This window comes from Vidua chalybeata, chromosome 1 (assembly GCF_026979565.1).
Source record: "Vidua chalybeata isolate OUT-0048 chromosome 1, bVidCha1 merged haplotype, whole genome shotgun sequence".
In the NCBI taxonomy this organism is placed as follows: Eukaryota; Metazoa; Chordata; class Aves; order Passeriformes; family Viduidae; genus Vidua; species Vidua chalybeata.
Genome location: NC_071530.1, coordinates 141,739,970 through 141,764,033, shown reverse-complemented (window position 1 = coordinate 141,764,033; position 24,064 = coordinate 141,739,970). Strand labels below are relative to the sequence as shown.

The 24,064-nt window shown below is 42.7% G+C and overlaps 1 protein-coding gene across 12 annotated transcripts in view; it reads left to right on the top strand.

Annotated features, from left to right (window-relative positions):
* The window catches only part of MTSS1 (MTSS I-BAR domain containing 1), a 127,978-nt gene that overhangs the window by 82,830 nt on the left and 21,084 nt on the right, over positions 1-24,064 (top strand). For all 12 annotated transcript variants that reach the window (XM_053942293.1, XM_053942282.1, XM_053942366.1 and 9 more), the window contains 3 exons: positions 10,349-10,433; positions 11,840-11,931; positions 13,666-13,740. In XM_053942293.1, coding sequence (XP_053798268.1) covers positions 10,349-10,433; positions 11,840-11,931; positions 13,666-13,740 — 252 coding nt within the window. The remainder of the gene's footprint in view (positions 1-10,348; positions 10,434-11,839; positions 11,932-13,665; positions 13,741-24,064) is intronic.

Sequence of the window (24,064 nt, the reverse complement as noted above, 5' to 3'; positions counted from 1 at the left end):
TTTGTTGTTTTTTTTTTTTTTTTTTGAGAAACCTGAAGAAATGAAGCAAGTTAGCAATTGGGCTGGCTGCTTTTTGTAGGTAAACTTTAATTGGTTTTGTATAATTTTCAAAATGCCACAGACTTAATTTTTTCATAGGCTGGGTTGTGACAATCCTGGTTTGTGTACTTATAGTGGGTGTTCACATTCCTTTGATATCAAAGCTTTTACTTGCATAAAACAAATAAACACTTTCCACATATATTTGCTGTGTTATGTTGACAAAACAGTGCCAGGGGTGCTTGGAAAACTGTATGTTTGAACTGCTGGGACAGTGGACTCTGGATTTTAGGTAAGGAAAATAATTTTCACAGAGGCACTAATCAGCAACTGGAAGAGAAGCCCAGGAATCTCCACCCTTGGAGACACTCAAAAGCTGGACTGGACAGACCCCCAGGAACTTAATGAAAGTTGGCCCTGCTTTTAGTGGGCAATGAGCACACCATACACCCTCCCAAGGTCACTCCCAGTCTTGTCTCTCTGTTTTTTGCTGAGTGAGATACTGAAAGGAAGGACTAATAACCAAAGGTGTTTCATCAGTGTTTGGAGGGGAACAGGGACTTCCCTCCTCTGGAAAGATGGGCATCCCCTAGCAAGAGTGTTGGTATAGGTTTAGATGATACTGCTAAAGCCTTAGCAGCACTCTGTATGTGGATTGCAGCCTTGTTTAAAGCTGCCCAGCCCCAGTTGGTCCAGTCATCAAGGACTGTAAGATGAGCAGGACTTGGCTAGAACAGTAATAGTCTAACAGTAATACTCTAAATGTTTGTCCTGTGTGGAGTGTAAGGTGTGAACACCTTACACCTCCTGCTCCTCTCCCTGGGGGGTGTTCAGTGTGAGGGGGTTTTAAAGGTGTTCTGCACTGCAGTGAGAGAATGGACAAAGTTTTGGAGAAGGATAGCTTCTGCTCCTCTTTCAAGGTTTAAATTTCAGGATTTGTAAAGCCATCTTCTTAATTAATCTTTGCTTTTCTTCTGCCTTTTGATTTCTAGTCTTTCTCATTGATTCAGGTCCTGGTTTTCTGAAGCTTCTTGTGGTTGTTCTCACTACTAAGGGTGATGGAGTGATATTTCAAAGCTTGGCCTTCCTGCCCAGCTCTTACAGACCTGGTGTGTGGGTCACAGCCGGCAAGTCCAGCCAGATCAGGTGCATCTGCTGTTCCAGGGGCCGAGGTGTGTTCACTACAGTACAACAGAGCTTGTTTGCAAGAGGAAAAGCAGTTATTGTGCCCTCACAGCAAGGGATAAGCACGTCCTCGGTGTTGGCGTGCCAGTCAGCGCTGCTGAGTGTCTGCTGTACACTGTGCTGCTCATGCTGTACACCAAGGCAGCTTCATTTGAGCTTTTCTGCAAAATGTGTCTTTTTGTGACTCAGAGAATCGAAGCTTTTCTCCTGCTGCACTCTTCATGATTTAAGCAGGCACACTTTAAATGCAGCCTGACAGCATAGATTATTTGGAAGGATTCAGGGGATAAACAGGAGTTTGCCTGCAGAGCATGTGAATCTGTGCATTCAAAGCAGCCAAGGATCTGGTGAGCCCAGCCTTGTGCTTGTAAGATGTCTCACCTCTACATGCAGCCTTCTGTGAACTTCACTTGCTGCTTACAAGGAGAAAATGTACTTTTTCTAAATTCAAAAGTTCAGAGTTTGCTATGTTTTTAAGAACATGTGTTTACTGAGTTTCAGGCCAAAAGCACAAAGACCTCCAGTTTCTGTGCTTGAAGATGGCTGTCCTCATTTCACTTTCTGTAACAGGTGGAATATATCTTTTTTTAAAGCCAGAATAACTGTTGTGTATCAAATTCCTTTGTACTGCAGGCTCAAACAGCCAGCTGGTGTCAAACCCATGCAGTGACATTCTCCTTTGCCTTTGTGAAAATTCATTATATTTTAGTAAGGCTGAGGAAGCTGAAGTGGGATGCAGCCAAATTTAAAGTAAAAGCAGCCTATAAGTGAGGTCAAAACTGGTTAACTGTTTGAGAGCTGACCTGATAAACAGCACAACTGTCTTTATACCAGGCAATATGAGTTTTGAGGCGATTTGGATAACTAAACATTAGTGCCCTGGATTCCTGCTACCCTCTTGCTATCTGCCACTTGATTAAAGAGGTGTACAGGTTCTCTGTGTGCCTGCTGCAGAGTCTCCTGGGGTTTAGAGGAGAAGTCTGCAAAGTCAGTGTGTTCTTAATCTCTTCTATCAAGCCATGTTGAAATGAGCTTGGAGTCATAATAAATAAATCAGTGGGGATGAAGTTGAATAATGGGTATTTCAGTACATATTTGAGATGATTTTTAATGGCCTTTGGAGCACACAGAGCAGCTGCCTTGAGAAAGTACCAAAAAGAGAATGTATGGCCTTTTGAAGCACCACCATACCCCACATATGGATGAGTTGCAGTTAGAGAATATTAACCGTGAGCAAAGGCATGAGGTTGCCCCAGGAGAGGAAACCATGTCCCTGAATACCTGGGGCAGGGACAGAGCTTTCCCTTGCACCCAGAGTCTGAGATGTTGCACTCAATGCTTAGGTGTGCATTGAGCCTTTTAATGGGTTGATGGTGATTTATCTCTGTGTAACTAACTGAAAAATAATAGACATTCTCCAGACTGTCTTGAACTGATAATTTCTTAAGGTGGTTTGAATGATTTTTACCTCCCTTTGTGCCCTCATGATCTTTCCCTCAGTTCACTAAGGAAGTGTGTTCTGCTGGAAGAAGTGACAGCAAGTAAAAATAGCACTGCCTTATTTTGCAGATCTGCTTGCTGTGGGGTTTCAGTTAGATCTGCTGACATGGATTTAAAAATAAATTTTTCTTCTGCTTTTTGCACCTGCTTGTCCTGGCGGTGCTTGATCTTGTGCTTCAGAGGCAGCAGCCATTTGGTGGTAGCTGGAATCCTTGCTGGATTGGGATCAGCAGCACAGGTGGTTGGGAGACCTAAGTTAAGGGGCTTTTGAGGCCAGAGGTGTTTGTGAGGCCAGTAACTAAACATAAAGAGGGGAAAGACCTTGTAGGCTTTTTAGAACCTCTGTGGGAGTTGTCAGTTCAAAATAAGCAGTATGTGTTTTGCCAAGCGTGCAGTGGAATTGCAGTTGGTGTTCCAAGCCATTTGCTCTAAGTGTATTATCCCTTCCCCTCATTGAATATTGCTGTAATCTAATCAGATTACATCGCAGTTCATCGCTGGGCCCCGGCACAGTGAAGAGCTGTACTTCAAAAGAACATAAGTATCTTGAGTTACTGCCTTCTTCTCACATTGGGCTGACATTAAGTGTTCATTTAGAGCCAGATTCATGGAGGTATGGAGATCAATGAGTCTGGCTATCCAAATAGGCCTGAACCAGATCTCCATCTTTCCACTGTCCGGAGCATGCAGTGGAGTGTTGTCCTTAGTGTAGCGAGTGTCCCTGGCTGCTGGAGCTGGCCTTTATGTGCCCTGTGGCTGGCAGCTCAGCTCCAGAGTTCTGCACAGGTGTGAGGGGTTACTCCAGCTAAGTGCACAGGCTTGGTTTGGTGTTCTTCAGCTTCAGGAATTGTTTTCTTTACAGAGTTCTTTTTATTAGCCTGTTCTGGTTTTTGTTGAGAGCACCAGTTTGGTAACTCGTGTCACCTGCTTTCCTTGAGCCACTGATGGGTGCAGCAGCTGGAGCAAAGCAGTTGGATCTGCTCAGATTAAGACTGTAAGGTTTACTGAGCTGTGCATAGACTGTTTCTGGAAATACATTTTGTTATAGATCTGAAAAGAAATGGGGAAGAGGTATGGGCAATATTAGCGGACAGCTTGATTGTGAGTACGGATATTTAGCAGACCTGGTATGTTTTCAGTACTGAAACTATTTGTATTCTAAAGAATAAAATGCAAATAATGGAAAACACTATTGTGGCATTTGCTCTTTTAAACAAATACGGTTTTATTCATGCTTTGGTTTTGTGGCATTAAAAACTTGATGCAGAATTCTAGGTTCATAAAAATGAAAAAATGAACAAAAGGCACCTGTGAGGAGGGACGGATATTAATCTTGCAAGAAATCACCAGAAGCAAAATTCTGTCTATGCTGGCAACACCATTTCTGAAAGGGAGAGGAGGAGGGAGCAAGCCAGCTTGCACTCCTGACACAAACACCTCAAACTTGAGCATTTTGTTCCTGGGAAACATTTCTGCCTGGACTTTTGCTGTTCTCTGACAAGATGTCATGGTTCAGTGATGCATTTTGTGTCTCCTTACAAATTCATGAATCAATGACAGACTTAGCTTCTCAGAAATTGAACTGATGCATCCTACGATAACTTAAACCTTGCCAAAGCGCTTCTATCCACCTGTGTGTGTGACATCCTATTTCAAAGTAGAGGGCCGCGGGTGAGCTTCGCATGCACTGAAGGCTGACTAAACCCAAAGTGTCCAGAGATCATAGCAGGGCTGGTTCATGACCATGTTTATGTGTTGGACGGACTGTATAGTGACCTCTGTGTACGTGGGTGAACTTCTGACCCTGCTTCTTTAATGGCAGTGCTTGTGTTGACTCCCATGGGGCAATGATTTTGCGTAGTGCTAAGCTAGAAGAACTGCTAAAGTAAGCAAAAATGTTGCTCACTGAAGGAATAAGCAAGCTCAGAAGAAATCACAAGAGCTTTCTTGCATATTATTTAACAAAGTGACCAGAACATGGTCACAGTCTGGTCACAGTCTGTTACAAGGATTTCCGAAAGCTGGTGATTACCAGGGCAGACTGTGGGCTAGGGGTGGCTCAGGTTTCCTGTTCCTTTGGCTTCTTTGCTGTTTTAACTAACTGCCACTGCCACTCTTCTCAACTCCTTTGTCATCTAAGATCAATGACAATACAATTAGCAATCCTGCTAGTCCCATCCATGAACAAAGGCTGGTTTCTTCTGCAAATGAGAAAATAAGCCATCCCCTGCATTTTCCTCTCAGCTGGACTGTGTGGGGCTCTGGCAAATGTGATGGAGAACTTCATAGCAGGCCTCTGTAAATATGTTTTCCAAGTAATTTGCCCGAAAGGGCACTCAACCAAACATTGCAAGCAATCTGTTCCTTTGCAATGACAACTGCAGAGGTGCAGTATATGACAACAGCCTGCCAGAGCTGTTTTATTAAATTTGGTTAATGTAAAATTCATAGGTGAATTTGACCTTGAATCTGCATTTGTTGATCCAGTCTTCACTGAGAGATGTCTAAATTAAATTTTGTAAAAAAGCATCAGGAATTTTTTTTTTCTAATTTTGAGCAGCAGCTATCAGAGACTTTACCAAGTGCTGCTCAGAAAGGCTCACAGCTGTAGGAATAAGGGTGTCGTGTTTTCTTTTCCTGCCTTGTGGATGCTGAACAACATCTGTCTGTCAGCAATTTTTGATGTGTTTTTCCAACTTGCAAGCCTTACCTGGAGACTGTTGACATCCTGAACATAGAGAGATGCCATAGCTTTGCTTTCAGGTTTCTGTCCCAGTAGTAATACCTGTGCTAGTCAGTTTTAAGCAAAAGCTGTCCTTTTTTCTCTGTTTGCTCTAACACCCTGGAACTGATCCCATCATCCTTGAGTTTCATGGAGGCATCTGTATAAAAATTCAGCAAGATCAAGGTCTGTGCCTCATGTAATCAGTGATGGGAACTGCTTGCTCTTCTAGCAGCATGAGTTTGGATAAGGGTTGAGTAAATGGCCATTAGCTTAAAATGTCCTACTGTTAGTCATTTGTCATAGCCTCCATGTTCAGAACTGCATTTAATAATCCAGCCTCCATTCTGCTCCTGCTTTAATCTTTACTCAGAAATGGATTTTGATAACTTCGAAATTACAAAAATATTGCAGCCATTTTTCATCATTCTCTCCCTTTTGGGAAAGAGGGAAGTGGCTGACACATTTGTACTATGGTCTTGAAGCTAAAGGTGAGCTTGTTAGTAAGTTGGAACCTTAAAGGCACTTCCTGAAAGGCAGCATCTTCTGAGGCTGCTGGAATTGCTCAGGAGTGAAGTGAGAAGAGGAAGATAAAAGGTTGATTGTAGCGAGTTGTTTGGAGTATATAGAGGCCATGCAGTTGTACAGCTGCACATTTCATCAAATAATAATCTCCTTGATAAATGATCATGATGAAATACAAACATAATGACTCCCATAAAACAATTGAGTCTCTTTCCTACAATCTCTCCCTGTTGTCTCTCTGTGATATTGAATGACAATCAAGCATCGAAAGAAATCATTTATGCCCTTTATAGTGGACTTGTTGTGGTGTTGTGGTCCACAGACTTCTGTTTAATTATCTCACATGAAAAAAATTTGTGGTCTTTTACAGGCTTATGATGGAAAGGAGAAAGCGGGGAAGGTGAGAGTGAAGGCGCGTTTTGCCTTGCAGAGTTGCCTTTTACTTATGAGAAGTAAGGCTGATGTTATCACCCACTTTCTAATCAAATTTGACAGGAGCATTTTGTTAAGCCACTTTCTCTGAGTGGGAATTCTGATGAACACAGCTCTCATCTCCGGTTTCGAAGTATTACTTTACAGTGTTCCCAGGCATTGTTTGCCTTACTGGATGAATTATTATAGTATGTCAGAGAAGCAGATGATTCATGGCCTCATTTTATAAACTGAGAGGTCAGAGCACAGCAGTTTGACTTGCCGAGCTGTAGGGCAGTGAATGGAGCCCATGTTACCCACCCAACATACTCGTGCTTTGGTGAAAGGTTTGCTAGTGTAGCCTCAGCATTTCTCTTTGGGAAATCACAGCTGCTGGAGGATGTCATGACTTTCTTCAGGGACCTGCTTATGAGTGGAGATGGATACTGCATTTGGTGTATTCCTGACACACTTCTGTCAGATGCTCTTTTTGCCATCACATCTGTGGGTTGATAGCACTGAAAAAGTTATCTCCACTGGTCTTCTGTCTGCCTGGCTCATGGTTCCATCCTTGAGTCAGTAGGCAATTGGTCACTTATGGAGCAGGTTTTGAAAAGGTAAACCATAAATTAATTTGGAACCTGAAGCAGGTCTTGTGTGACTGTGGCATTGCCCACTGCAATAACCTCATTCCTAGATTTTGATTGCTCGGGTGCATAGCCAGTACCAGGACTTGCACACACGTTAATGCTGCTTGTAAGGTCCATCCCTGTGTGCAGAGTGCACATATTGGCTGCCTGCTCTGGCTGTGAGTAAACTATTCATCAAACTGTAATTTGTATAAAGCATAGGTGAGCCTTGTTCACTGCAGCTGATACTGGATAAAAGAAACAAATCCAAATTACCATCCCTCGTTACATTTGGATATTTTCAAACCACTGCAGTGGTACAAAATGGTTCCCTTCTGCCAGTTTGTGTAGCCAGCTCATCCCAGACCTTTGGAGACAGGAGCATCAGTGCAGTTCTACTGGTGGGAACCAGCCCTACAACCTGCTGAAAGCTGAGATGAGCCCTTTGCACTGCAGGTGTTCCTGGAAGAACAGCTGAATGCATTGGTGATGGCCATGGTCCTCCAGCTCAATAAATCAAGGGGTGGTGAAAGGCTTCTGTTTAACTTTTTTTTTTACTTTCTCAGGAAGGATTTGTATCCTTGACAGCTAATATAATTGGGAACAGGGAAGTAAAGCTGTGTTTAACTCCAGTGCTGTTGGAGTCAGTCAATCATACGTTGAAGAGAAGCAGTGGGATTCAGGTGTGGGACAAAATGGGCTGGTACTGTCCTTCATTTAGTCTGGTGACTCTTGCCAGCTCTGACCCACTCCCTGCACCCCTCTCTGGGTCCATGCTGACCAAGCAGAGCTGGCTCAGCTCTCACAAACTTTTCAGCAGCATCCCTCATTCTTCTTCCCAAGCAGAATCCTCAACCCATCTTCAGTAACACCTTGTTTCCAGAAGGGACATCAAAGATTTCTCAAAACCATTTCTTCTCCTTTTACTCTCAGTTCATTAGATTAGTCTTCATTCACAGAATAAAATTAACACCTCATTCTTTGATGTTCTTGTAAACACGTATGGATAACATGAAGTTTCAAAATGTGGGAAGCCCACTCATCACCAGCCAGTTGTGTTTGGCTTTTTTTCCATGGACAAACCTCTTTATTCCAGGCTTAATTTATTTTGTTGTGGTTTTTGAATTTTTTTTTTTACTCTGAACTTTGTTTGGCTGTTCTGCTGATGTTGCCCATCCATCTGTACTATGTGTTGAGGGGATATATTTATACTTCGGTGGATTGTGTTTCACTTAGAATTCTGTTACCTTGGAATTTAATGTTAATAATAACTGACCCTTGTTTCCTAGCCTCCCCAAACACACAATTTCCTTTTTATTGTTCTGTTACGACCCTTCTTTTTTTTTTTTTTTTGTACAAGAGACTTAGGAAAGCAGTGTCACTTAGCCATTGATGGTCCTTAATATTCCAGTATTTCAGTGAGTTTTCAACCTTAAAAACCTACTTATTGCTTAAACTCACTGCTGGTAGCCAGGGAAATTTTTGGTTCATTTCTTCTTCTCTGCCATTGCACTTGTGTACCACATTAGCCTCTGAAATAAAATTACTTTTATTTGGCAATGGATCCAGAGAAAAATGCCCATGTTTGGGGGCAGAAAGCCACTCTCTGTGGATGCTGTCCCCTTTCTCCACTTGCTTTCTCTCTGTTACATGTCTCCCCATCTTCTATATTGCTTTTTTGAGTTACTGAAGTGTCTCAGCTTGTGCAAGTGCTGCATCACTGGAAGAGATGGGTACAAATCCAGCATGGAGTCCGTGTGCTTTTCCCACCTGTATGCAACGAGGCTACAGCTCTTTGATGTTACCAAATAATATTATTTCAAAAGCTCCTTATAAAAACATGATTAATCAGGCAAATGACAAAGGACTTTGTGTTTATCATTTTGAACAATATCAAATAACCACAATTTGTTCCAGTTATTTAGTGACTTTGTTCAGAGCCATTTCGTGGGCACAGGATTTAATTCTGCAAAAATGCAGGAAGATGGTGACTTGATTTCATGTTTAAAAAAATCAAAATGATCAAAAATGTTAACGTTTCTTAGGAAGATTTTTTTTTTAACTTGAGCCAATACTATTTTTAAAGCCTAGGGAAGATTATACTCTATGATACAAATCTAAGGTTATTTTAATAATCAAATAAGACTTTTAAATAGATGCTGATATATTCACTGTTCTTGAGTGCACTAGAGCTGGGAAACAGTTCGTAAGAAGGTTGATGTTTGCATCCTGAAATAGTAGAATCGACGTGCAAATGGTAACTAAGCGAGTACCAACACTTAACACTAATGGAAACAAAGTTATGTCGCGATTGAATAGGCTGATCGGAGCTGGTGTTGCGGGGAGCAGCGGGAGCAGGGCAGGGGAGCAGCGGGAGCAGGGCAGGCTCGGGAGCAGCGGGAGCAGGGCAGGGGAGCTGCGGGAGCAGGGCAGGCTCGGGAGCAGCGGGAGCTGGGCAGGGGAGCAGCGGGAGCAGGGCAGGCTCGGGAGCAGCGGGAGCAGGGCAGGGGAGCTGCGGGAACTGGGCAGGCTCGGGAGCTGCGGGAGCAGGGCAGGGGAGCTGCGGGAGCAGGGCAGGCTCGGGAGCAGCGGGAGCAGGGCAGGCTCGGGAGCAGCGGGAGCAGGGCAGGGGAGCAGCGGGAGCAGGGCAGGGGAGCAGCGGGAGCAGGGCAGGCTCGGGAGCAGCGGGAGCAGGGCAGGGGAGCAGCGGGAGCTGGGCAGGCTCGGGAGCAGCGGGAGCAGGGCAGGCTCGGGAGCTGCGGACCCGGCCCTTGGCGAGCGGGGGTTTCGGCCCGCCTGGCCCGGGGCGCCGGCCAACGGCGCCACCTGCTGGCGATGCCGGGAGCGCGCCGGGACCCGGGCCGGGCTCTGCCGCGGCCAAACCCTTTGAGGCTTTGGCTCTAAAGAATCCAGGGTCGGGAAAATTGCATCGAATCCCATAGGTCTGTTTCTAACATATGGAAATAATTTGTTCACAGATGCCCACTCACTTGACAGCTGTGCTGCTTGGCTTTTGATATCTCAAACCCTTTTCTTTCAAGTCTTCTGCTGTGGGGTTGAGCCTCGTGGCACAGAAGGTGCCTGGAAGAAGTCTGTTGTAATTGTGTTTGGTTGCTCGGTTCTGGTGTCTAGGTGAACAGGAATTAATCTCTTCCTGGGGTGGCAGTTACCACTGAGATCTGCCCTGTTAATAGCCTAGTTGATTATATACTTGTTATTAATCTGTTTTACAATCGCTCTGGAAGACTTGGCACTCCCCTCTTGGTTGTTACGCCTCTACACCACAGGCAGGAATCTCATCAGGGGTCTCACCTGCCTTTTGGTTTTTGTTTTTCAGGTGGTACCAGAGAGATTGGGTCTGCTCTCACCAGGATGTGTATGAGGCACAGAAGTATAGAGTCCAAACTCAGGCAGTTCTCAAGGTGAGTGGCTCCGTACCTGGCCCAGCACTGGAGGTTCCTCTTCCATGTTCTGCTGGGGAACATCTAAAGCTGTTCATCAGCATTGGCTTCTCAGCTGATCTCTGCCCATGTCACTGAGAGCAGCAGTTGTTTTCTCCCTGCAGCACATTAGGTGCTGTGAACATGCTGGGTTCCACTGCACATTTATGGGGCTGGGCCAGTTCACCTCAAATCACCTCTAAATGCTGCAAATTCGCACTGTCAGTCCCTGTTGCTCAGTGCTGAGCAGGCGGCTGCTGATGTGACCAACTAACCTGTCTTTGTTTCAGCACTTTAAGCTTTGTCACTAGGTTTTAAACGAGCAGCAGCAGCGTTGTGCTGCTTCCTCAGCTTACTGCAGAGCCCAAATAGCTTGAGGCCAAGAGAAAAACCTTCAGCAGAGCAGTATAGAAAATGCAAATTCTCTCATCCTGTTTTTGCAGTTGAAGTTAGACTGCAGACGTAATGAGAGAGCATTAACTCATGTGCAACCTGGGCTGTACAAGAACAACCTACTTCAATAGTTAGTAGTAGTTTGCATGTGTGCCTTTTTGAACCAGACTTAAAAGTTATATGTGACCTTAGTTGAACAAAAATGATGCTTCACCATTTGCTTGATGACCTGCTATGTTTTTTTCCCTTTTCCCCCCATCCTTGAAAGTGTTCAAAGCCAGGTTGTATAAACAACCTGGTCTAGTGGAAAGTGTCCTTGACCATGGCAAGGTGGTTGGAAGCAGATGACCTTGTCCATTCCAATCCAAAACATTCTATGATTATTCTGTGATTACTTTAAAATAAAGCTATTTATGAAATTGGCCATGAGGAGACAATTTTAGTCTCCAGTTACCACAGAGTTAGCTGTTTAAATGGTTTGATCCCAGTCTCATTAATTAGTGGAGCATTACAGGTGCTGTATCAAGGACTATACCAGTGTGAGGTGAGGCACATCAGTAGGCAGGATATTGTTCTCTTGTTCAGCTGCTCTGTTCTCTTGTGTATACATATGTGCTATTTAAGTTTATAATTTCCATGGCTGCATGAACCTTTCTAGTCTCCAGAGTTTCCATTTAAATTGTGTGACAGTTGTGTAGGATCTGTTTACTCTGAACTGTTTCGGGTCACTCCTCTGCTTTGCTCTCTGTTCCTCACTGTCCAGAGCTTTTGTAATTCTGGTTATTTTGTGATGTGGATTTTTGATTTTTTATAATCTACTTTCTTCTTTTGCTTTCTCTAGTGTAAACATTTTTATGTTCTGATATTTACATTGTGACACTGGTAGCTGTCACAGCAAAAAGTAAAAATACTCCAGTATTGACCTTGGCTCTCTCTGTAAGAATAAGGGCATCTGCAGGATTTGATTGCTCTTTGTGTTTTTTCAACAAAATTAGTGCTTTAATTGACTGTCTGATAAACCCACTTCAAGAACAGATGGAAGAGTGGAAGAAAGTGGCCAATCAGCTGGATAAAGACCATGCAAAAGGTAGTTACAGAGGAAGAATTCTTTAATAGGAGTAAGATTGTAATACCAGTTTTGCTTCCTCTTTTCATGTTTGTACTGGAGAACTGAATAACATGCTTAAATATGTATAGCAGTTTTTCTCTTCTGAAACACTCCTGTCCCAAAGTTCCTAACAAAAATTTAACCCTTGCTGTATGCATTTTGAAGGTTTAGTTTGCTGGACCCTGGGGCTGGGTTGTTTTTCTAGACTGATAAGCAGTGACTGGGTTTAACTCTGTTAGCCCACTCTCCCTGTATGAGCTGAGGGTTGGAGATGGCACATCTATCCCCGCAAAGCCCTGGGGTGTTGTTAAAAGCAGCTTGTAAGATCATGTTATGCCTCAGCCAGAATGTCCTCTAGAGAGCACACAGCCCTGTAAAACACTGAGCATTGTTATTTTGTACCTGATGCCATATGGAAAGTGCACCTGTGGAGCAGGAGAGCTCTGCTATGGGACATGGGATGCCCTGGGCTGCAGGGGTGACGATGGCTCCAGAGGATTTCCTGGGGGAGTGAGCAGCAGGCAGCCAAGCCTCGCACAGCAAGCACATGTTGGTAGATGCCTTTGTACTGGGAATGGTGGCCCTCTAGTGGTGGCCCTCCGGTGCTGAAAACAGGTTGCAGTTCACCACGGACTGACCCTTGAAAATTTAAGACTTTTGTTATGTCTGGAAGAAGTAGCAGCACCATGGGAACTGATAGGAAGGAGTGGGCTTGGCCTCTAAAAGAGGATTTTCTTCTTGCCCCGTCATTGCTGTGGTCAAATAGAAGCAGTTGAATCAGCAGCTCCTGAAAAACTTCCTGCCTTGTGCTGCAGAGTGTTAAGCATGTAGTGAGCAGGAGAGAGGAATCACATGGGGTCATTGGCAGTAGGGGTGACCCAAGCCAAGGTGGCAGTGAGATTTAGAGTTTACTGGGCAGACTTTGGTGTTGGGAATGCAGTTGGCCTCAGTACAGTTCTTGTGCCTGCTATGAATCTGCTTCTGTTTTTCATCTACAGAAGGGTAGTAATGCTGAACTTCTTTGTTAAAATATATGTGTACATATATATACATGCATACATGCCTTGTAGCTTCTTTTTTTTTTTTTTTTTGTTTCTTTTTTTTTTGTTTTACTATCAGTTTTCATATGTAGTACCTTTAGTGTTCCTGCACTAGAGGCTGAATATTTTGTTCTGGGATTTTAATTCTCCTAGGATGTGCAGCTCATCTGAAAATGAGGACAAGTGCAATGTGCTCCACTTCATCAGAAGGAGCTGGCAATGTGACCCTTCCTTAGGCAGAGTTTTATCACCCTCTTCCTCTGCCTGACTCTCATGCTGGAGAGGGATCACAGGATATTCTCTGCCTTGCCATTTCAGGATAGCTGTTCTTTGCACACAGATGTTTTGAGAAACCTGTCATCTCTGTTTTCCATTCCTGAGAGTGGATGAAATGAAAAGCTCTCTAATTTTGTACTATGTTCTCAGTTGTTATTTCTGTAAAGGCTTTGTTTATTTGGGAAAGATTTTGGTATGTGAATGTGCTCACACCCTAAAATGTTATATTAAGCCAAATGTATAGGCTTTACAAAATGTGAGTTCTAAGCCGCTTTGTTTAACAGTAGCTGTTCCCTAAAAGTTTGTAGTCCAACGTCTTTAAATGTAGCCTTTTCTGTGCAAAACATTCATTTTGACATTGATTATATTGATAATAGAGGTTGTGTGTGTTTTTTAGAATACAAAAAAGCTCGCCAAGAGATAAAAAAGAAATCGTCTGATACACTGAAGCTACAGAAGAAAGCAAAGAAAGGTAACTTGCTTCATACTGTACTGTTAACAGCCTTCTGAGTTGTGCTTTGACTAAGATTGAACAGTGATAGAACTTTATACTGTAATAATCCTGCTCCTCTAATGTATTCCTGGTACCTACTTGGTCACCAGGATACAATTACTATGTGTCATTTAAATCATGTTCTGAAGCTGCTGTCTACTGTTCTTGCACAAAAGCCTTAGAACTGTTTGTGCAAAGTCAATCATGTTTTAAAATAGAACCCTTACTGCTAACTTTTTCTTTTTAGGAACACTGACAGTCTTAACATGACTTGTGCAGATACCTGTAAAATTTTCTAGAATCTTTTGGAATCATATAAAAAAAGCCATTATGTAAATGTTCCCTTACTATTAACATTTCTCACTGTTCTTCCTTTCTGCCACTTTTCCTCTTTTTTCTTTTTTTTAACAGCCTGTAATCTCCTAAACCTTACTTTTTGAGACTGAGACAGTTGCATGGGTTGTTTTTGGGGGGAAGGGCTCTTGGCAATCATAGAAAACTAAAAGGGAATTTTTAGAAGAAAAAGGGAATTTTCCTGAAAGACAATTTGCCTTTTTTAGCAGCTGTATCTCATGCTCGTGTTGCTCTCCCACCTCCACTTTGTCATAGGGGTTTCATCACTGTTTTGATGGAAACATGCAGCACTGCTAGCTGCAACACTGCCATCACTAAGGGTTTTACTTGGCCAAGTGCAAACCCCATCAGGCTTTGGAACAATGATAGGGAGTTTGTACAGAAGACTTCCTGGTTCCCTTTCCTGCACTGGGCTCTTCCCAGCTGGGTCAGAAGTGTGCTTCGAGCACCTCTCAGTCTGCAGGTTGAAACTTGTCCTTTCCTTCCTGCCTAAAAACTATGAACCCAGAGACAAGCAAAATAAATGCTGGAGTGGGGAGTTTCTTGAAATTTTCAAATTGTGTAAGTGTTACCTAGAAGAGGTGAGCTGTCTCTAACTGTTCTTCCATATAGGTGAATCAATAATCCCAGTGGTAGAAAGCCAGATGACTGGAAAACTGCTCTTGAATGTTAGCTGACTTTAGATAAGAAATGAGGAAAGGAGACATGAAAGCGACCACGAGGGAGCTTAGCTCAGTAGATTCTGTTTGTCTGTCAGTTCAGTGTTCTAAATCAGAATGGTGATTGTTAGGGGAATGTGACTTTTTGAGTTAGGATCGTATTTTTGGGTGATGCATAAACATGTTTCTCATTTTGTGTGATGAAATGTCCAACTGCAGACCAACAGCTTTATAGAGATTGTGGTATTCCTTCCATGTCTCCTCCTGTCTCTCCCCCACCTTTTCTAGTCTTATTTCTTCTTGTCCTTGTGTGATACAAACAACCCATCAGTGCATGGTAGGTAAGCACTGAGGAAAACATAAAAGCATGGAATGGTTTGGGTGGATGTCTGGGATCTGTGAGGAGGGAGCCATTTTTTTGAGCCTTTTTCTATGGATTGACAGCTGTCTGGCTCCATCTCCCCTTAATCCTGCTTCTGAGTGTTCAGTAAATCACTCTGCAATATTGAAGGAGGAGACATCATTTTCTGTGAAATGTGAAGAGGAAAGAGAAGTAATTAAAAGCTGCTGGAAAAAAAACAACCCACTGTTCTCATACTACAGATACCACTTGCATCTGTTAGCAGTGGTTAAAGCAAGCAGACTTGGTCCTTGGATTTTCTGCTTTCATATCCCCCTCCTCAAATGTGAGCCAAGTCTCATGATGAGAGTCAGGAAACTGGTGTTTTGACCTCCTTCAGGATTAAACATCTTTTAATGAGGAGTGGAACTGGCCTCGTTTTGCCATCATTGTTGTAGCAGTCATGATGTGATTGAAGTTTTGTTCCTTTTTTTTTTCCTTTTTTTTTTTAATCTAATTCCCTTGCTTAATTTTACCATTATGATGTTCTTTTGGAGTTGTGGTGAAGGTGCTGTATTTCTGTGCTGTCCCTCTTGGAGCTGCTGTCAGACTCATGGCGTTTGCTGCAGAGCACAAAACCAAAGGGAGTTGTGGGGGTTGAGTGTATGGAGCAGGTGGAAGAGCTGAGGACTCACAGGTAGCCAGTAGAGGGAAAAGAAAGAGCTGCAATATTTCTGAGGAGCTGAGAATTGTTCTCATGACCCCTGGGGAGGAGAGATGTGGGGAGGCCTTGGCTCGTAAGGCTGTGAGTATGAATGCCCAAAGCTGTTGGCCCCAGCAGGAGTAGTCAGGGGATGGGAGGAAGTTCTCCCTGCCTTCTTGCAAGTTATCAACAATACTTAAGTTAGAAGGAGAAAACAGGAGCAGATGCCTTTTCTCCTCTTTGTTGTTTTGATCTCTATCCTGAGGAAATAAAGCTTTGGTCTGACTGCAATGTCAAATGTTGTTGTGAAAATGTTTTTGTATGTACCCATCTTGACAGATCTGTTCAATGTCATGTGTGGTGAAGTATGTTGCTCTTGCTTCTACTGAGGGATAAAAAAAAATCAAGAAGGGGTTTATTTTGTAACATGATAAAGCTGCAGAAGTGATTCTGCTTTAGGACACAAATGAGGTTCAAACTATGGGAAAACTAGACTGGCAGGCATGTGGCTGAGTGCATGAATGTCTTCCTGTGCCTTCAACTCTCCTGTTTCTCTGTTTTACAGACTTTTTTTGTTCTGTTCTTGCTCAAGCAGGACCTGTCCCTTTGATTTTTATGTAAAGTTACTGACTCACCTATGGGAACTCTAAAACAACCAATTCATTCCCTTCCTAGCACTTGTAAGAATACTTTTGAATTAACTTTATGATCACCTGTGGGCAAGCGGGATGTTTGCTGAATTCTGGATTTGCTTCAACACTGTGCATGCTACTGTAAAGGTCCTTTAAGCTTATTCTGCTATTTCCCATCTGACCTTATGGGAAAGGGTTTCTCTTCTGCTTTGGGCAGCTCCAGGTGGAGGAGCTCAAATATAAGCCTCTCCTTTCCTCTTTCACATGCTGGCAGTGGTGTCCCCCGGCCCTGACGCGTCGGGCTGCAGGGCTGTCTCTCACAGCTGATGCTGCAGCATGCACAGCAGCTCCTTGCTCCTTGTCTGCAGCCCAAGGACATTTAGGAAGGAGGGTCATGGGCTGTGTGGCTTGTCCTGGCAGGAGTGCTGCAGGTTGGGCTCCCTGCCTTAGCTCTGGGGGGCCGAATCCACGGGGGTTTGCCTGTTCCATGGCTTCTGCATGGTCTGTCTGGTCCTGTTCCATGTGGCCAAGGTCAAAGTTCAGGCTGGGCATTTAAGATCACGTATTAGAAATTATGTTTGCAGAGTAAGTATGTTCATTGCAATGAGGGTGTTTCCAAAGCTTGAAGTGATAGGGAAAACACCAAGCTTTCCAAATAAAACAAAAGAAAGTCCAGGGTCCTTTCTGGAAGTTTGTTAGGGTATTTTTAGTAAAGCGACACAAGGTGAAATGAAGGTCTTGCATTTCAAAAGACCTCACGGAGAAAGTTTTCACCCTATTTATTGTCTTTAACTATTAAAAAAAAAAATCCACCTGAAGCTAAATCTTTGTAGTCTTAAATAGGATCCTGGTGCACCTCTCTGATCCATGTAGTCCCTGAAGGTTTCATGGTGATCTTCAAGGTTCTTGTTCAAGGCTTCCTTACACCCTTGTTCCCACAGGGAACAGGCCCCTAGGGCTTGTTGCCCACCCTAGCGTTGACACTCAGCTCTTGTCTGAACAGATAAATTTGTGTAGTGCATGGAATTGCAGACATCTTCTAAATTGCTTTGTTTTCAGACAAACATTGGCCATCAGAAGTCAGCCCAGCTAACCTGAGTCAGCAGAATAATTATGCATATACTTAAAATAAATTCCACGTTTAGGTTTTTGCTGATTCAGGGCCTCACAAGTGGATCCATAGTTGCAAGGAGCTGTTGATGCTATATTGAATCAGGAGAGAGTCAGCCCCTGTGGCTCTGCATGTAACCATTTGGGAAAGTTAACAAAACGCACGATTCTTGAAGGAAAAAATGATCAAGTGATTAAATTAAAATATATCTGAATGTATGTTTAAAATCTGGAGTGCATGTTGGGTCTATTTTCTGTATTTCAGCTTGGCTATTAATGAATAAATAAACAGGTTTCTCTCCTACCCATAACATGACTGGTAGGTTTCATTTTCAGGTTCTTCATGTGACACTGTTTGAGCTTTGAGGAAAATGTTTAAATCCAAGTGTATATGTAAGAAATTGTTGGATGTAACACTCCCAATAATGTAACACATGTTAATAAGAAAACTGAGTTTTATCTGTAAGACTTGTAGAAGTTTCTGCAGAGTTCCCTTAACATTCAGTACAGCATTTCTTCTTGTGTCCCCATCAATGCTGAGTATCCAAACTGGCAGTCTCTCCTTTTGAGTATGCAGCAGTTTTGGAAAGTACTCTGTGATTCTAATGAACTTCAGAGAATAGAACATGATTTTTAATTTACTGTAGAACGTGCTTATTAATTTACTGTAATACTGCCAAAAGTGCATTTTCTTCCTCCTCCTGGTTAGCAAAGATGACGTCTTTGTGTTTTAGAGCCTTTTTAGGGTTTTTTTTTTTTTGTGTTATCCTCTGGTCTTTGTAATATTGTTAGACTGCTCTCAAGGATGGTTGTGCAAAGCCCATGACTCTAAACTAAAAAGCATAAAGCTCTTCAATGCAATTATAACTGAAAAATGTCTCAGTTCTTAAAGCAAGTGTTGACCTTCTCATTCAAGCACTTTGCACTCTTTCTGTACGTGGCACTTGCCCCATCTGGAGTAGCAGGCTGGAGAGGGAGAATCCCTGGCCAGAGCCTTCCTCCCCAGGAGGGAGCCTCTATTCCTCTAAATTGATCAAGTGTGGCACCATGACTGAAGTGAGAGCCAAAACCATGGAGTCAATAAGATGCAGCTCAGAAGGAGGGAAGCTAATGAGCAAATTATCCTTATCTTTTGCTGGAAAAAAATCCTGTGTGGATGAGGCCATGGCGCCTGCAGGGCTTTTTGGGGTGTTTCGTTGTTTTAGGTTTTTTTTTTCCCTGCAAGCTTATAATGTGTGCTCTCCTTTACAAAAATGCAGTAAAGACATGTTGCTAAATCAGTTACTGAAGACATTTCTTTGATTTACTTTTGTTCCTTGAGTTTTGAAGGCCTCTTGGTAATTCCCCTCTTTTTGACAGCAGGCCAGTTTTATTGCAGAATTTTATTATATAAAGTTTTTTAATTAAAATACATATACCATAGTTAATCTTTTTGATGTTCTTCCACATTGCATCAGCAATTAGGTTTTCATTTAATTGACAATCTGTTAATGTAATTGCAGTAGAGAACATCAAGAAGTGCTGTGGTTACTCAAACAGCACCAGTATAGAGTTCTGCAGGTTTGAGTTCCCTCTTCCCTGCGAGGGGATGATTTGTGCCACTTGACCAGGGTCTGGTTATCTGTGTTGTGCACTTTCTCTGAAGCACAGGTTTACATCTTCTCACTGAGGAGTCTAAACTGTGTGGTACATAACCAGAGTTTTAATTTGCAACAGCTCACCAGGATGCAAAACTAATGCGTTTGTCTTTATCAGCAACGGAAGTCAAAACAGTCTAGTCCAAACTGCTCCCTCTCTTGTCTTGGCGCTGATGATAAATGTCTAAATTCTAGGAATGCTGGAACACCAGTTTGACTTTTTTTATTTTCCTTTCTGTGTCAATTTTGTGTCCTGCAATTTCTCACCATGCGCACCTGCCTGACAGCTGAGGCTCTGGGTAAGTCTGTGCCATGCTGTGACCCTGGTGGCTGGTTTATTGTAGCCCTTGCTGTGGCCTCTTTATGGTGTCTGGTCTCCACTAACTGCCTAGACTTTAATTTCTAATGCAACTAAAATACTGCGTAATCTTGATGAACAAACCATCTTTTGATTTATTTTCTTTTGGCATCTAATTGGAACACTGTAAAAGAAGAAAACCAGTATTGTGGATAAACCTCTGGTTTATTTTAGAAAGGGATAACATGGACAGATAAATCTTGTCACAGCTGGGAGAGAAGTTAAATGGAATAGACATGTCATCAAGGTGATGTTCAAATAATTGAGTATCTTATTGTTAATATGACTTTTAAAGTCTAGAGCCTAAAGTCCTTAATGTTGGTCTTTGTAAGCTGTGATCCAAATTCCCTTTTTTATGAAAATCGCATGCATCTTTCTTACCTGGTAGATAAGAAAGCACTATATTTACTTCATGCTGGTGGAAAGGGTTGGAATTCAGCATCACAATTGTCTCCTGTTGCCTGATCACATCTCAAATATGTTTAAATTGGGGTGCTGTTTCATCTATTTTGCAAATTTAAAGTAGCTGCCTTGAGATCCCATTGTGAATGAAGCATGGTGTTTCTGAATCTGAGCAAAGTACTCATACCTGCACTTGTAATTGTGGTGATGTAAATGTTGCCTTTGGGAGAAGCCTGAAATGATAAATCAGCAAGATCTCAAACAGGGCACCTCCACTGGGCTCCTGAAGTTGGGCCTTGTTGAGGCTGCTGTTTGTCCCCATTTTTTGAAACCACACATTGTGGTTTTCCTGGTTTGTAATTCAATCTAGAAATGTCATTTGGAAACTTGTAGCTTTTCTGCTAAGGCAAAACTTTGCACTTTTGAACATGAGCAGGTGACTCAGATCTCCAGTAGCCAAAAGAAAGACTCAGATTTGGTTTCTGAAGGAGTCTGAGGTTAATCCCAGTTAAGAGGTTTTTGGTGGCAGAATTCTTCTGTTCTCAGCACAGATCCATATTAGTTCATTTGTTGGCTTTACTGTGCAGAACTTAAAGGATGTGGTTCATTCTGGCAGCTGGAGCAGGTGTGCTCTTGTGAAGAAGGTGGTTTGGGAATGACTGACTTGGAGCCTGCTTTGATTTGTTCAAGTAGAGGTGTACTCAGCATTGTCTCGTACTGTGTCAATTCTGCCACTCTGTCAAGTGACCAATATTGAATATTCAAGTTCTGTGCAGATGCTTTAAAAAGTGGAAGGGAACTGTCTTTCTGTGAGGACATGGAAAACAGTAATTTTACCAATATTTGCTGCATTGCATTGTCAGTAACAGCATCAACTTTAGCAGTCCAACTTGCACAGAGAGAATTTTAAAATTATTTGGTGTTGCTGAGAGTTTTGCTAGTATGTCTTATAAAATATAGGCATGAAATTGGGTTGAAAGTTAGGTTTGGTTTTCCTTTTTCCCTAATATTTTTCATTTACTAAAGGTTTTTTTGAACAATAGCTGTTTAAAAATTGCATGAGGCTTTCAGCCAGGATTCACACAAAACACAAGTAAAATGCAAGTTCTATTGCATGTTGGTCCTCTAAAGCCCTTGCATGTCATGGTAGTGATGTAAAGCACCTGCTGTGAGGATAACATTGAGACTGTCCTTGAAGTAGCAGCAGATCCATGTTACTTTTGATGAGAAGCAGTTCAGCTCCCTGCACATGGTTAGCTGTCACTTGCCTGTGTCCAGCTGCCGGTCACCAGGCTGTTGGAGCATGGTTGGAGAATTCCGTCCACAAGTTCTGGTCTTGCATTTGTGCTCTTCTCTGCATCACCAGAGCTCCTCTTTGAGAAAGGCTGGATTTGAATTCCTCCTCAGTGTTCAGGTTGTTGACTTGTTCTCCTGTGTGCAGCTGGACATGCTCTGCAGAGCCATCCCTACCCTACTGGTTGCAGATCAGTGACCTGTGACTACATTGGATGCTTTTGACCATTGCTGTTGCTGGTTGCTGTGGTAGGTCACTCAAACCTGCCTGCAGCTGGGCTCAGAGTGTCCTTCCAGGTGCACTTCCACAGCTGCTGCATGATAAGACTCATCTGGAACTATCTTACGTCATTGTGGTAGTTTTGTTGGTTTGGAAGTGTTTTGGGATGCATAACCTAAAGGCCAGAGAATGTGTGCTGGAGGGAATAATCACTTGCTGATGTTCCTCATGAAAGTGTGCCTTGTGACCACAGTAAAAATACTGCAATCAAAAATACTGCTTTGGCCAATTAACCTTCTCCTTGTCGTTCAAGGGGGAAAAGAATTGCATTGCTCTCCAGTGGTCGATATTCCCTTCTGAGATAAGTAGCAGATTCAAATCAGTGGAGACCCAAGGTGTCTGAGGAGCAGAGGTGGTCAGCAGTTGGCCCTCACACCTGTGGTGTTCTCTGGGTGTGGGAGTGCTGCTATAGGCATGTGCTTTGCTCTGCTTAGCAAAGGAAACTGGTTCAATTAGGCAGACATCTCATCCCTCAAATTTCCTGAGCTGAGTGCAGCTGGTGATTCAGGGAGTGGGAAGAGCTATGCCTGCTTTCAAAAGACTTGCTAGATTGATGTCTGCATTGTGGAGCTTTCAAAGGATGTTGATAAATCTTTCCTCCTCCTAAAAGATGAGTTATGAGAAGTCACCAGGAAAGAGCTGTATTCATTTGTAAACATCTGACTTCAGAGCCTCATCTGAATGATTCACCTAAGCTTGTTTCTGCTCTGAATTACACCTGAGACAGCTTCTGTGTTTTCACAGACTGCCCAAATGCCCCTGAGCATAAGAACAGGTCTGTGAAAATACTGGTGAGACCATAAATACTGGTGAGTGTCTGTTACTATACTGACTCACTGGAAGAAATAAAATGGGAATTTTGTAGAGGTACAGAGGAAGTTGGAGAGTGGTTTAGTTTTACACGTGCTTTGGCCAAAGGGTTAAAATACCAGCCTGAACATTATCCTCATAACTTTGTTGAATTGAGTGAATTACACAGGTGGAAATGAGGGTTAGTCTTGCCCCAGGTTTTGGCTGTTCTTGTTTCCCTGGTCCAAGATGTCCTGCTCTAAGGTCCACAGGAAGTACCAAAGTTCACTATAATTGAAACCACTTTGTCAATGGTGTCCAGTTGCTTTTTAAGTGTGTGTGTTCTCACTGCATAGGCAAATGCATTTAACAAGGATTTACTGCATTATGTGCATGGTTATGGTGGAGCAGCTGAATGTTTATAGCAGTTCTCCAGGGCTGAACTAATGTGTGTTTGATTTAGTTTGCAGCTAATATATTTTGCACTTGGTACATCCATGGTAGTGAGCCAGTATCTAGGCTTGAACAGCAGGTAGTTATTTTACCCATTGTAATTCCAGGCAGCACTCAAAAAGGGCCTGAGCAATGATGCAAGTTTCTGTTTCCTAAAGAATTTGAAAGAACAACTCCAGAGAAGTATGAAATGTTTAACCACTGCATCTGATGGCAAGAGTATGGGGAGGGCCTGAAATGTACAGAATGGTCTTGGAGCAGGAAGCCCCAAGGGTCTCCTGAGGCTGACAGACAAAAAGGCACAGGACCTTCAGGGAGGTACCCAAAGCTCTGCTATAACTTACTTCTGGTAGATACTGATTTTGATGGAGGAAGCAGAGGACCTTCAGACTCTGTTCTTCTTAAAGTTTATTTACTTCTAAGTAAGTTTTATGACCACATTAGAGCAGCCAGACTGATTTGCAGGATCAGACACTGCTGGAAGTTTGGTACCAGGTGGCCTCGGCAGTGGCCGTGTCCATGTTGCACTGCATGTAATTCTTCCAGGATCCATTGCAGAGCTCTGTGGGTGTCAGTGCATTTTAACTGGACTATGTCTAACTCTCTACAGAGGAGATTTGGATATATCCAGTAATTCTGCTAAGCCAGCACAATTCTCTTTGCTTCCATCGCTGCTCTCTTTTCCTGTAGCTCTGGCTGTGTATTAGTGCAGGGAGGCTGATGGCTTTGCCTTGCTCTGGAGTATTAAGGAAATACATATAATAGTAAGGCAAAGGTTTTTCCTTTTTAAGCCTGACATTTAGTCATCTGCATTTTATCCTACACACATAAAGAGACTTCTTTCCTCTTGCTCATAGCTTTAAATCCTCTGTGCAGAAAGGTTATCATCCAAAAAATGATTTTGGGTAGCTGCTTGTAACTCACCCACCATTTTTTCAGTGTTATCTTCCTGGTAGTTAAATTGCATGTGATGGCATTTCTGGGAGATTTGCAACAAATTTATACAGCTGAGGTCCGCTGCATGAAAACATCTTGCAACTGTTATTGGTTATATATCTAAGCAGCAGCTCTTAATTCCTAGAGGAACATTTTTTTGGCACGATGCAGCATAAGCAGTCAGCGCAGAATACTTAGCTGTCACAGAAAGTTTTGGTATTATGAGTTGACTGTAATTAATATAGTGAAGCTTTTTATTGCAAAACATTGTAATTTAATTGTATCCATTGACATATATTGGACATATATAGATATATATGTCCAAAATATATATATATATATATTAAAAAAAAAAAA